Source organism: Engraulis encrasicolus, chromosome 21 (assembly GCF_034702125.1).
Source record: "Engraulis encrasicolus isolate BLACKSEA-1 chromosome 21, IST_EnEncr_1.0, whole genome shotgun sequence".
In the NCBI taxonomy this organism is placed as follows: domain Eukaryota; kingdom Metazoa; phylum Chordata; class Actinopteri; order Clupeiformes; family Engraulidae; genus Engraulis; species Engraulis encrasicolus.
This window is the reverse complement of record NC_085877.1, coordinates 41,384,549-41,399,548: the sequence shown is the minus strand read 5'-3', so window position 1 is coordinate 41,399,548 and position 15,000 is coordinate 41,384,549. Positions and strand designations below refer to the sequence as shown.

Below are 15,000 nucleotides of genomic sequence, written 5' to 3'. Positions count from 1 at the left end.
GGGAGTTGGAATTTTTCAGTTGAGCTGAGCTGTGTTTGGTTGTTGTCATCTGGCTGTTAGCTTCCCAGCAGCAGTCTACTACCCAGGCTCCGCCCTCGCCGTGACGCAACACCTTCGGCAGAGATTCTTTAAGTATACAGTATAGAGATATGCCAATGTAATAGGTTGCTATGGGCACCTAACATGACCAGGTTCCGGTCTGCCTAAAGGGGCGTGTCATAATATTCTAGCATTGAATAGAACAGTCCTTTGGTCTGCCTAGGTCTGCCTAAAGGGGGATTTCCACCCCCTCCCCCTTGCAATAATAGAACCCGGAAACAATGGGCCAATGGAACCTTTCTCTTATCTACTCTCTCTGCCTTCGGCTCAGCTACACTCCAAAAGCCAAAAGCGTGTTCGTGAGCATTTGACTACAGTTCCCTCCACAGCGGGAAACTCCACCCACTTTATCATGAACTAATCAACTTTGAGCATTTCCAGCCGTCCTGGGTAGAGGCGTGTTCAAGGCAGTGACGTTGTTCAAGCAGAGACCTTCTATTGGGACTAATAAATGTTTGTTTTAAACTTTGGCTCAGCCTGTTCTGCCCTGGACCAGTAGCAAACCAAGGGAGGTGGGTCTTTTATACAGATGGGTCAACCATGCCTTTAAAGGGACACTGTGTGAGATTTTAAGTTGTTTATTTCCAGAATTCATGCTGCCCATTCACTAATGTTACCTTTTTCATGAATACTTACCACCAGCATCAAATTCTAAGTATTCATTATGACTGGAAAATTACACTTTTCATACATGAAATGAGGGATCTTCTCCATGATCCGCCATTTTGAATTTTTAGCTGCAAAAATGACTGTACTTGGACCATACTAGAAAATATTTGTTTATTACTTAGTAAACTTTCATGTAAAGATCAAATTTGGCAATGGGCAGCCCAGTTTCAATGAGCAGCATAGTTGCAGTACCTTTTTTGACCATTTCCTGCACAGTGTCCCTTTAAGAAAGTTCGTTCTTATGCTCTTGGTCATACCAAGTCTCGAAGAGATTTGACATGATAATGATAATCAGGCAAGCAGTTTACAGCCTTGCACCGTGGCAACCGTGGTGTTCCTGCACAGTTCGTCCCACTCAAGGCCGTGAACCTACCACCTCGTCAACGCATCGGGTTCGGCAATGGGAGGCACAGTACGAGACCGCAGAGCTAAAGGGCCGGCCCGATAGCCCAACGCTACCGCACTGTATTGAAGCCTCGGGAGGGAGGTTTACTAACGTTCCACACCACACTCTGCTAGTTGGTCTCCGTTACACAAAGGATGCCATATCTGATGTTTACATTAACATCATTGCACATTTGTTTTTATCCTATGTTGCCTATATGGCCTTGATTTAGTCTAATTTGGCTAGCTCTTGCATGTTTATTGTTCTCTTGTTTTCAATTGTGTTCATTGGTTTGTGTGAATTGTCTGACTATCTGTACCCAAAACCAATTTCTCACCAGAAGAGACAATAAAGGCTCATGCATTCCTATCCTACGCAGTTGTTTTGTTTTTTTGTTGTTGGGTTTATTTTTTTGCATTTTTCTACAGATTGGCCCTCAATTATTTGGGACTTTTCTGGTCCCAGGGCAGCCCTGAGCTGACATGACTAAACTTACAACTGACCCTAAGTCGTACAATTGAGCATCCATCTTGTGAGGAACATAGGCCTAAAGTGCTGGGGGCCTAGTACGGCCCTTGGAGGACTTCATACCATTTCGAAGTGGCCTTCGAATGAAAACGGTTCCCCATCCTGTCTGCTATGCCCTTGAACTGTGCTACGCTAATGCTAACACACCAAAGCTATTAGATTGGACTATTCCCTCAACACTCTCTGGTACTTATGTAACAGCATGCCTTGACCCTTGACCGCCACACAATGCTCTTCCTGGAATCTTGTGTGGTGTCATGTCACGACACAGGACAGGGGCCGCTGCTAAGGTTTTGGAGCCCCTAAGCATAACCGGTCAGGAGGCCCCCCTCATGATTAAATAATTATTATCATAATAATAATCTACTAACTAAAACATTTATGTTTTCAATGTAATTCAATATGTTTTTTCATGGCATTTTTGTAAAAGTCAATCTCAATTTAGGACGCCCCGATTTTGGGAACAAAGTGGTTGGTGCTCCAAGCACTCTGTGTACTCTGCTTATGTCTAGTGGCAGCCCTGACAGGGCTAGGAGACGTCGGCCGGCTGAGTGAGTGAGTGAGTGAGTGAGGGGCCGTCGTGCCAATGACCCTTCTGATAAGGAGTGCTTCAGAGGTGCTGTGGGTCGAGGACATTTCACTCTGGTCATAGTATTGCTGTTGCTGAAGGTACTGTCTGTCACAGTGCGGAGAGAGAGAGAGAGAGAGAGAGAGAGAGAGAGAGAGAGAGAGAGAGAGAGGAGAGAGAGAGAGAGAGAGGGGAGAGAGAGAGAGAGAGAGAGAGAGAGAGAGAGAGAGACAGGGAGACAGGGAGAAAGGGAGAGAGCAAAGAGAGAGAGAGAGACAGAGAGAGAGCAAAGATACAGGAAGAGAAAGAGAGAGAGAGAGAGAGAGAGAGAGAGAGAGGGCAAAGAAAGACAGAGAGAGAGATGGATATGCAGAGAGAGCCTGATTGAAAAAAAAAAGAATCCAATGAGCAAGGATGAAAAAAAAGAGACAGATACGATACCAATGATCTGCGTTTGCTTGGCTATTCCCATTACAGAGATGGATTGAGCTAATGACCCAGTGTTGAGGCGAGGACTCCTGGGAGGACAGCAACAGGGCAGGCCAGGATTCGGGGAGAAATAGGGCCCGGGCACTTTTGGGGTAGCCTCTTGCTGCAGATGGGGTCGCCGGAGGGCCTATTCACTATTCGCTGAAAATACTCAACTACATCATAACAACATTGTTATGACATTACTGAGAGCCTCATAAGAGTTGGAGCAAGCGTCACCCAACAGTTTTTTTCTTCCTTTTAAGGGTGCTGACCAAAATATTGTAAAACTGAAAAATGAAAAAAGGTCGCACCATGCATAGGTTTCTTTATTACACAGACGCGTTTCGGCGCTCTGCCTTCCTCAGTGTGCCTTATTGCCATTACTGAGAGCGTTAAATAACAGATTAAGACAAAGCCATTACAATTTTGGTGAGAGTGAGGTTATAACACATAGGCTCTGCACTAAGGGGTTAAAAGGGCCCCTCATAATTAGCAGTGTAGAACTGACTCACTGGTGGGCCCCACACCCTTGTAGGCCCCTATTTTCAGAAATGTAAAAAAGACAAGTTTTTTGTTCAACATTTCTGAAAATAGGGGCCCACAAGGGTACGGGGCCCACTGGGAAATGCCCGATATGACAGATGGCCAGTCCAGCCCCTGTGAGAATAGCAACAGGGTATTTTATTTGACTGCAGAGATATGGAGACGCTCTCTCTTTGACCTTGTGCACAGACGTGGTTTGTCTATGGAACAGAAACCATTAGGACAGGTATAGCTTTACCATAGAGATTAGAGAGAGAGAGGTTCCATTGGCCCATTGTTTCCGGGTTCTATTATTGCAAGGGGGAGCGGGGGGGAATCCCCCTTTAGGCAGACCTAGGCAGACCTAAGGACTGTTCTATTCAATGCTAGGAGTATTATGACACGCCCCTTTAGGCAGACCGGAACCTGGTCATGTTAGGTGCCCATAGCAACCTATTACATTGGCATATCTCTATACTTAAAGAATCTCTGGCTGTACAGTACAACAACCAGACCCCATATGAAAGTCATACTCCTCTGGTCTCCCACAAACAGTACAGTACGCACGACACGTACCAGCCATGTATGAAAGCTGCACTCCTTTGGCCTACCAATTACTGTATGTATCATGAGTACCAATCAGATATAGGGTGTAGGGATGCACCGATACCACTTTTTTGAAAACCGATACAAGTACGAGTACATTAATGTGTGTACTTGCCGATACCGAGTACCGATACCGATACCTTTTACCACCAAAATACAATGGAAATAAATGCATGGCCTTGTTTTTTTCCACCTGTGATATTTGTATTTTCCATTTCCATGTACATGGAAATGTTAGTAAATGTATGAGGTGGCACTTTTTTCCATGCTGATTTCAAGTCCACAGAACATGACAAGATTTTGCATTGTTTTGAGTAATAGTAGTACTCATAGCTGGTATCGGCAAGTGCTTGACGAGTACGAGTACGAGTATAATGAGCAGTATCGGGAGCCGATACCGGTGCATCCCTAATAGGGTGCATTCCAATATGCACACTCCACTTGTGCTTGTGGCCTCGCCCCGCCTCCTGGCCCTACTTCCGTGGAGAAAACAATTAGGTTTCCCAGCTGTCAGCCTAGCCAAAACAACTTTTGAGGGACTATTCATTCATTCACTATCCAGTTTGCAATTGAGAAAATGACTTTACAATTGAGCTTTTGCGAGATATCGAAATATAATGCTGTTGTCAGTGATGTCATCATGTCGTATTTCTTCCTGGTACGAGGCCACAAGTGGAGGACGCAAGGTCACATATTTGGTATTTCTCAAAACCTAGTCTGCACACTTCCAAGTGTGCTCAGCTTAATTAGTCACGCCCAGTGATTGAATACTCCATACAGTTCACCGAAGAGTATCCAATCACTGTGCGTGACTAATTAAGCTGAGCGCACTTGGAAGTGTGCAGACTAGGTTTTGAGAAATACCCACAGGAACACACCCATAAATAATGTAGTTAATGCACTCTATATAAAATTAGCAAAGCATTGCTACCATTTGGTAAGTGGATCAAGTTTTATTGTGCAATATTATTCTGAGCTTGTCCACAAATAATATATTTATCTTTTGTGAATTGAATTAAAACAGTGGCCCTAAGTTTGACAAGAACAAGAAGTCGATTGGAATCGGTTTGGCTACTTCAGTTGTTGTCACAAGCCAGCCTTGAAATGAAAACCTAGACCTAAGCTCTTTCGCAAACTCCTGTTTTCAACATTTTGCCAACCTCAGCCTCACAAGATGCTGACATTCTAAAATATGGTTTAAAAAAAAAACTGTCGTTAAATGTACATAATTAAAAACTCAATGAGGTTGGCTAAACTTGGGTCCTAGTTTTGCAGGGTACCCTACTTTCCTTGAGAGGCTGTGTGAAGTTGAAATTTCCAATCAATAGCTGCAGAATACAATGTATTACAGGACATAACCACAGAGAAATATAAGTGGATGAAGTCGAAGACCAATGTGCTTAAAATATCTGGCTATTTTACAAGCTCTTGTTTCAGGCTTCAAGGATCTTTCAGAGAATGCTAAAATTAAGTTGGCTTCTAATGCAATGCTTTCCTTCCAGGCCAAAGTTGTGTGCTGGACTAGAATAGGTTCCATATTGACAGTAGCCGAGGCCAGGGTTTCCCAAACTTTGGTGCGTGCACCCTGGGGGTGTGCGGCCTGCCAAGGGGGTGCGCAAGCTGAATAGAGCAATGGTGAATATGTGAGTTTTTATCCAGCATTAATGAACATGAAGTAGTTTTTAATTGTATGGTGAATTGTATGCTGGGATGGTCCATCTGAAGTGTAGTTTAATTCCTAGAGACTGTTGGAAAATAGGATTCCCCAAAACAACTGTGCATAATGTGCAGTGAATCATACTTCAGCACACCAAAATATTCGCTTAGGGGGTGCGCGAACCACATTGAAATCTACAAGGGGGTACGCAGGGGGAAAAGTTTGGGAACCACTGGCCTAGGCTATCCAGGCACACATCTCAAACGAACAATGTGGAACAATGAACATGGGTTACACTCAACTTGACGCGTCGCTGCATAACTCATTCATAGCAGCTGTTATACACTTTGCATGATTCAAGACTGTTTCGTAAGTCATTCATGCTAAACATTTCATAGTCATGGAAACAAAAGGACAGCGACTTATCAATATCAGTAGTCATTAAGGGTTCAGAACACAACCCACAATTCTACTTTGTGTACATTTTCTTTTGAAAAGTTGCTGTCCTTCCGTCCGCTAGGTTCATGATGAAAGTTTTGGTATGAATGGGTCATGAAACAATCATGAATGCTTCATGCAGGCTTTATAACAGCAGCCATGACTGTGTTATGCAGGACCATGTCCGGTAAAGTGTTACCTGCACATGTTTTAGTCATTGCTGTTTTGTACACTTAGACCATTTCAGTCTGTCTCTCTGGTATCGTTGGAAAGGAACACATGCGCCCGTGGAAAGTGAAAAGACATCTTCAATATTTTACACAAATCAACAAAGAACTGATTGTAACTTTTTTATTATTATGAAATCATATGTTGGCGACAGTCAGCAGCAACACTTGAAATCTCAACAGTAGTGCTCAGAGTATCAGCATGCAGCACAGCGCAGAGCACAGCACCGCGCCTTCTCTACCTCTGTCCATGGTGCTGAAACAGTGGTGCTGAATCTTTGACACGGAAGTAAGAGTTGCGTGCCAGGGAGGGAAGAGAAAGTAGCCTAAGCGGCACATAGGCTATCCTGCTTGACTTTCCGTGCTCTAACACGAAAGGTTCAGCGAGTTATTTCAGCCTACAGAAATTAAATATTTCATACCAGATTCGTGTGCTATCTATCGCACATGCACACAAGAGGTGCGACACGTGGGCCTAAACTGCTGATGCTGTCATTTGGAATTATGGTGGAAGCCATTCTTTCGTGATTTTGGACTTTGTCTGTTTTAGAATATCGTGCTCCTACGTAGGGTTCTGGAATGCGATTCTCAGTCGCTTCAGATAGGAATCCTGCATGTGGCTGTCCGGTTGCATTACAAGTGCAATAGCCTATCATGGGCCATTGCTTGATTGCATGACCTGAAAGAGAAACAACAGAAATAGCACAGAAATAGGCAACAGTGCATTGCATCCGTGGTAATCTGCAAATAATGCGGAAAAAAAACATTGCAATGGGCATGTGCTTTCAGTCGCCAAGATGCTTCAATATAGCCTATATTTAGGCCTGGAGAGGAGATTTATCTCTGCAAGTGCACGATGCATTTCATTTTTGTGCACAAATGCAAATAACAGCATTTTCATGAGTTCCCATCACCGTGAGGCTATTAAATGACCGAATGGACGGCTCTATAGCAGAACAAACAAGTGTCACCTCTGCATAAGCGTTTTTTTTTTCTTGCATGGGCTACCGCCCCTATGAGACCCGCCTGCTGCTGACTACCCTTTCGCATGCTCAAGCTGGTCTGCGCGATAAACTTCACGGCGCTGGAAATGACTGATCCGTTTGAATAATAGGCCCTATGCATTTGGCCGATAGCAATCTCAGACGGTGGGGAGCTGATCACGAGAGAGAGAGAGAGACACGTTCAGAGCACCCGCTACCGTGAGGAGGGAAGTAGTGCCTGGTTACGGTTGCTAGGTGGTTACTGGTGGAGGGGGCTGTCAATCAATTTATTTCTAATACTCGATTGGACGCGGCGAGTCGATGCTCGACAATGGATGCAGCATTTTCCAGTATACTTCCGCGTCTGTGTGCGCGCGCCTGGCAGCCTATAGGTTGCATGGATGAGACACAGAGCAGAGCGGATAGGTATAGGAACTCAGTGCTACGGTCCTATATATCTAATGGCAGGACTATATTGCCGTTTTAAAGACAGCCTTTCTCCTAGCACAGGTTTCGACTCAGTGATGTCGTGTATTTCTGTGGTGAACCTGTAACGACCAAGACAGGCAGAAGTCGGCCTTTTTTAATTATTTGATTCATTCTTTTATTTCTTCAGTTCTTTTCTCTTTTTTTAATTTGGCCTATTTTGGCTAGCCCATCTGAAAGGGAGACTTTATTGTATCTTATTTCGTTTTAATGAATCTTTAAGATTTTAGCCTACCTGTTTTGATTCTTAATTTTTTTAAAGGTTGGCAAATTTCAGGCAAGGGCATAGGCTACGGATTTAATATTTGTTTTTATACTGTCAAGTGATCTCTTGATTCACTAGGCTGTTATAATACCTTATTTGGCTGAGGACGACCATAACTTTCATTCATTCATACGGTAAGGCTTTTTACATCTCCATCCCTTATTTAATGTGAAATTGCTATGATAATCATGTTTATTAGGGTATGTGGGTAGGCTAATAGTGATGCGGTGACTTCTGACATCTCGTTTAGTTTTGCCAGTTTTTTTGCAGCCTGTTAACATTTTATGCCTTGACATTCTGGTCCACACGCCAAATTTAAAGCACCCCGCTGTCTCCATGAATATTGCCTCCTTGTCTGGCATTTCTGATCCAAATGACTCTGCTTGCTTGTTGCTGGCCGAGATTGACAATAGTGTGCATGGTCTTCCTCACAGCGTGCGTGCCATGCCAGCAGTAGGCTAGTCAGCCAGCACCACTGATCCAGAAGAGAAAACGGGCTACGGGCTATAGTAGCCAACCTACAATGTAGGCTACCGGTGCACTTGGTAGTCATGAAAGCAGAAAGAGAGGTGCGTCCGTTGACGGACTGTAGGCTATGGGCTGACTGGCTAGCAGCCACCCCTGTGCATCCGTGGCATTGTTAACGTGAAGTCAGTCCTAGCAGCTACTGCGGCTGCTTTGCAATCGACTCGCATTTCCCCTCCAATTGCGTAGCACTCGTGTGTGTGTGTGTGTGTGTGTGTGTGTGTGTGTGTGTGTGTGTGTGTGTGTGAGAGAGGGAGAGCAGCCAGAGGAGAACACGCTTTCAGTGCGCCTTTACTGATAGCCGAAGGGTAACCCGTCACTGCTCCGAAGAATTGTTGGTCTGGAAACCTTGCCTATTCTGACGTGATATCAACGTTGCAGGTTGTAAGTTAGCTTCTCTTGGTTCGATTATGAATAGCCGTAACATCAAAACATAATTAACTCTAGGCTAATCCGCAAACGCTATGGATTTAATTTGGTTGTTAGTTGAACGTGAATCTGACAGTTTTAAGCTGGCAGATGTCATGCAAATTTCGTCCACCGCCCGAGGAGTCATTTTTGGCAGGCGTCGCCTCTCTGGCTTTTTCAAATAATGTACCTGTGGGCTAACTAACCTGCGATGGGGAAAAACATCCAAGACCGCTGCTATGACAAAATTCAAGACAAAAACCTAATGCATCTGTGGCGTAAATTAGTACAATTCACATGCTGCTGCATGCGATGGCAGAAGCATCCTGGCTTTAGTCAGGTGTCACAATGCAAGGCAAGCAAGCACGCTCCACTCCCTCCTGGAAGGCAGGCAGTGCCACGCACGCACACTCGCACAGCGACACGGCAGGATGTCTGCAAAATAATAAATTTTACTTGCTGCCTGCCTGCCACAGCCGCCTCTGCTGCTGCTCCCTCCCTGTGCAGCCAAGGCTAGCAATGTGCACAGCTTGGCTCTGTGTAAAAAAAGGATGGATGCCATGCCATGGCGCTTTGGCAGAGGCTTCTGTTTGTATGGGTCTTAAATTCTGGAGGAATGTTTATGTGTAGCTGTCACCAGGCGTGTTCCTGCTGTGCTCAGTTTAATAATCCAGACTGGGTATTTAAATGCATATGGTTTGGCTGTGGCCTGGGGTTCATAGCCTACATAGCCTAATCTAAGCAGATCATTTCACTGCCTTTTTTAGTTTGTGAGATTCTATCTTGTGCTGACGATTGTGGCACCTGAGGTTAATTAATTATCCAGCTTTGAGAAGAAGCAGCTGGCTTCATTTTGGCAGGTGATTCCCTTTACCCAATTGTATGGAAGTCCGTACGAGGGCATAATCCTTTGGTGGAAAGTTATTGGATCTAGCGTGAAGATTCGATTGCATTGTCGTTTTTCATTGGTCCCATTGGACGCCTGTTATAAAGCTAGGCAAAGTTTCCCGCCTCTCCCCTTTTGGTAATTCATTTCGAAAAAATCAAACAACTGGAAGGACGTGTGGCGTTTATGGACCATTACTTATTTAAAGCCATCCGTGAGGCGAATTTGTCGATTGAGGTAAGAGAAACTTGGTTAAATTAACTCCCAGTTTGGTTCAGCGTTAAATAGTTTGCACTGAAATGTGCTTTCGACGTGCAACTGCTTCGTTTAATAAACCGCTGTAGTTGAGTTTTTTTATTAGCTGTAGTTGGAAGTGGTTAACTGCCTCAGATGATGGTAAATTCATACGCCAACTAAATGCATGTTTGTTAAAGTACGAGCACCCTCCAAAATCGACAGAAACCAGTGTTGTAGACGTGAAGGCAATTCAGATAAAAATTCTAAGAAAGTGCAGCGACTGGAGCATTTTAAACCAGTTTTGATGTGGGCTCGTGGTTTCTTTGAGACGCCGGGGCTGATGTTGGTTTGTCAGCAGGTGGAAATGGGCGTGTGCTAAATCGGACATGTGATGGTTGACGAGCAATTTATCAACCTTTTTCACAAACATTTCCAAATGTATGTGTTTTAATGCACCGGAATGAAGCTTGCTGTCCGCGTGTATTTATTTAAAACCCACATTGGCAGCCAAAAGGCACGTCACATTGCTAGGCTACACTTGCTAATTTAACAAGCTAACCCCCCCCCCAATCGGTAAGGTAACAACGTGTGCAAAATCTTTGGTGTGTAGTTCGATTTGTTCACATGTCGAATATATTGTAGAAGCAAGCCAGCGTCTTAACTTTTGCCTTGGGTGGTTGAAATGGCCATTGGCCACTTTTAACACAGGCCACGACTGAAATATGGGGTACATTCAACAGGGAGGATAAAAAAAGGTTTCTTGGCGTTTGTCATTCGGTTCACCTTTTTGTGTGTACCCCGGTGAAGGGGCTTGTTCAAAAGGTGCACTGCGGATAGTGCCTGTGATACTGCTGATTCACGCGCCTGACTGGAAATCCATCCACATTCCGTAGTGCGTGCACTTCTAGAACCATGTGGAACTCAACTTTTTTCCCCCAGAAGGCGACACCATCCACGCCGGAAATACTATTGAGTTTATCATGCGATGAAAAACGTGCAAAAAGAAATGCGCACATTTTATTTCGTTCTGCAGTAGTATAATGCACAGCGCAACCACTCCCTGAAATGTCCACGGACCATTGTAACACGCTACACCTGTAGGTTCTGTGGCAGTTTTTTTTTCAGCTGTGACGCTGTGTAGAAGCTTTGTCGCCTGGTTTTAATGGCATATTAGGGGCCTGTCTTGCTTTTTAAAAAGTCAGTGTTGAAACACCTCATGTATGTATAGCCCTGAAGGTATTTAATATCTTTTCATTTGTATTCATGGCTTCACCTGCCCAATTACATTTGCATTTGCACTCGTCTCCTCAGGGCTGTACTGGGGGAGAAATAGGGACTGGGCACTTTTGGTTGACAAGGGCCACACATAATTAGTGGCGCATAAGTGACTCACCGGTTGGCCCTGCACCCTCATGGGCCCCTATTTTCCCTTTTATATATTATTTTTTAAACATTTCTGAAAGTGGGGCCCATGAGGGTGCAACAACCACAGGGAAATACCTGCTATGCCAGATGTCCAGCCCCCGCCTCCCCCAAGTCCCTTCTCTCCTGGCCGTTAATGGCGCTCACTGGATGTAATGTTGGAGCTCCAACTTTACTTCAGCCCCTTTGTAGAATTTCATGGTAGGGCTAACAAGGACATCGCTGCCACACTGCGCTGAACTGCACAGCACCGCACAGCACCGCACCACCCGGCCTCACTCAGCTCCTAGTCCTAACTGATGAGAAACGGATTCATATCTGATCTGAAGGAGCTAGTTTAGTCTGAAATGGTTGGATATATTTTCTCTTCTGTAGGCCTATCTGCTGCTACTGAGTAGGGTTTTATATTATCTAAAGGGAAGTTGAAATCTTAAGCGTTTGCAGATGTCTTGTGATCTTGGTGTAGCTGGAAGTGGGAACATGTATTGCATATTTATCGACATAAACAGTGTTCAGTAGTAACTGTAATTTCAAAAAAATGATAATCCAGGCAACCCCAGGTAAAAAATGAGGAAGTGAATTAAAAAACACTGCTCCTTTGAGGTCGAAACATGTTGGCTCTTTTAATCTTGCTTTAGCCATGAGTTAGTAATAAAGGCTTGAGTTGTATGAGTTAATAAAGTCTTTTTTATTCACTGCCTCATTATTTATTTGGAGCTGCCTGGATTATCCTTTTTTTGTTGAATTTGTCTGACCCCCCCCCCCAATCATCCAAGAACACCCAATATACTTGTGAAGACCCAGTGATTTCAAAAACTTGGTTGAGGAAATCCCTTGGTCAGAGCTCTGCGAAATGTTTTTCGTTGTTTATTTGGTGCATGTAGTAAAAATGAATAAATGCTGGAGACTGAATCTGTCCAGTTTACAAAAACAAAGAAGAAACACTCGAAAACACAGAGAAGCACATCTTATTTGTTGATGATTCAATTATAATGGTGTCACTTGAAAAATCCTGCTTTTTGAACGTAATGAACCCACAGAGCAGAGCCTTTTTTCTTTGCAAATCGTGTGTGTGTGTGTGTGTGTGTGTGTGTGTGTGTGTGTGTGTGTGTGTGTGTGTGTGTGTGTGTGTGTGTGTGTGTGTTTGCGTGCGTGCGCGCGCGTGTGCGTGTGTACAACACACTGATTTTAGCAATTTGCCCTCGGCTGTGTACTGATGGAGGATGGGTCAAACCGCCTAGCCTAATAATCATCGACTGTCAAATCTCTACCAGACTTGCTCTGACCAATAGCATAACGATTAACGTTTCTCAAACGGCATGGTTGACCCGCCTCCCTTGGTTTGGTACTGGTCAACTACTGGCGGCGCAGACGTTTAGACCAAACATCTCTTCTTAAACCACGTTGCTGCCCTGAACACGCCTCTACCCAAGGCCGTTGGAGCTGCTCAAAGTCAATTGCTTCCGGAAAAAGTGGGTGTAGTTCGTTCCTGAGTTCTCTGAAGCTCAGAAAGTCATTGTTCTTGACCTGACGAGTAGCAACGCTTGAAGGTGATGCGTCACTAGGAGGGCGCGGCCTGGATACAAACCCCCACTGTTACACATATAACCTGCTCCTTCTTACACACACACACACCACATAAGCTTACGTGCATATGCATGCACATTCAATCCAACAAGCTCTCACACACAGGCTAGCCATCCACCTCCCCCCCCCTCCTCTTACTCAGGGCTGGCTCTTCCCCTTCAGGGCCTGAGTGAGTGAGTAAGCAGCTTCTCTCTCCTGGGAATCAGCAGATATTGACGTCTGTTTTAAAGGGTCACAGCCCCACCTCCTCTCGCTTGTGCTCTCTCTCTCTCCCGCTCTCTCTCGCTCTCTCCCGCTCTCTTTCGCTCTCTTTCGCTCTCTCTCTCGCGCTCTCTCTTGCGCTCTCCCTCTCTCTCTGTCTCTCTCTCTCGCTCTCTCTTGCGCTCTCCCTCTCTCTCTGTCTCTCTCTCGCTCTCTCGCTCTCTCTCTCTCTCGCGCTCTCTCTCACGCTCTCTCTCTCGGTCCACGTCCACCCCCCCCAGCTGTCTTTGCTCTCCCCCCCCCTTTCTCCCTCTCTCTCTCTATTGCCCTCCCCCTCTCTCACACTCTCGTGATCTGGCCTGCGTGGTTTCTCGCTCGCTCGCTCTTTCTCCTATAGTCTGATGAAGAGTGACTAGCTCGAAAGCGCTCACTGGAAAAATGAAAAAAAGCAAGATGGGAAGGGAACAGTGTGCGGACATTATAATTTTTATTTTCATAGTATTTTGAGCTTTTAGTCCTGCACCTGCATCTTGGATGTGCTCACCACTAGCCTACCTGGTGAAAATTGATAAATGAAGGAGTGAATGATGGAACAGTAAAATTAACTACACGCCTGTAGAGAAAGACAGAAGAGTAGCTTAATATTACAGCAACATTTTTTTTTCCACTTGCAAGTACTAGCCTACTTGATTTTCAGTAAGCTTACTTCTAGCCTACACTCCAGGTATGACCAAAGCAGCTATCATGGATTGATTGAGTGGTATTTAAAAAATGCAGATACAAACTACATTGACATTTTTGTGGTGGACGGACGTCTGGTGGCATTTTAAAGTGTGCGTGTGTGTGTGTGTTTGAATGGTTGTTCATTTTGAAAGGGGTGCCTCTTGCCTTATTAGCTGTGGATGAATGTGCCGAGGGGGATCCCCAATTTTTTTTTGTCTCGTGCTGAGGCACCCACCGGTGTCCCCGCTGTCCACTTCTACAAATCTCTTTTAACCCATTCTAGCCTGGAGCGACATGCGCCGCATTCAGGATCTTGAGATTTTAATTCTGTTTTTTAAAATGTGCTGATGTTCGAGCTGGCTGAACACATTCCAATGCAAAATGAGGGTCCCAGCTTTTAAATCCAACTTATTTCATGTTTTTATGTGCTTCACAGGCTGAGATATTTAGGCTTTAATTGGCAGAGGGCGCCTTTTCCCAAAAAGGGCTAAAATGGGTTAAGCAAGTATTAGGGCTGTGCAATATATTGAATTTATATTGTGATATCAATATTGCTGTCAAAAAATATAAAATTTCATAATATCGTGTTGAAACAATATTTTTTAAATTTGTCTATTCTAACAAACGGTAGGTTGCGCGATGCGCAATACATTCCCGTCCTTCCACTTGAGCCATTTCAAGCACAGAGCAGACTTGCCACTCAACACTCATGCAGAACACCTCTGTTTTTTTCTCTATGGTCCTCCACTCCAACTGGTGAAGGGAGGGAAGATTGTGAATTGTTAAGCACAATTAGTTGTCTAAAAATATAGATTAAAAAAAATATCAATATTGACTGTAATAATCATGGTATTGATTTTTCTTGTAATCAGACAGCCCTAGTGACTAATAATAAAATAATTCTATGGAATTATAAAATTAAATAAATTAAAAAAATAAATTGCTGATGAAACAGAAAAAGGAGTCTTGTGATGGCTGGATAATAAAGGTTTGAATATTTTGATTTTGACATGACGAAAGAAAAGGAAAGAAGCAATGACCTTCTAAAAATATCATACTGAATAATTAATATCCAAATGTTCGCTTGAGGGCGGTCCAGTTTGCTAG

General features: G+C 44.2%; 1 protein-coding gene across 2 annotated transcripts in view; it reads left to right on the top strand.

Annotated features, from left to right (window-relative positions):
- The first annotated feature begins 9,871 nt into the window (after positions 1–9,871).
- elavl2 (ELAV like neuron-specific RNA binding protein 2) overlaps positions 9,872–15,000 on the top strand; it is a 134,699-nt gene continuing 129,570 nt past the window's right edge. Inside the window, exon 1 of one of the 2 annotated variants that reach the window (XM_063186713.1) lies at positions 9,872–9,960. Coding sequence is in view for 1 of the 2 variants with exons in the window: in XM_063186714.1 (XP_063042784.1) it covers positions 9,910–9,960 (51 nt within the window). In the remaining variant the exon portion in view is untranslated. The remainder of the gene's footprint in view (positions 9,961–15,000) is intronic. The other variant, XM_063186714.1, reaches the window with a different exon arrangement.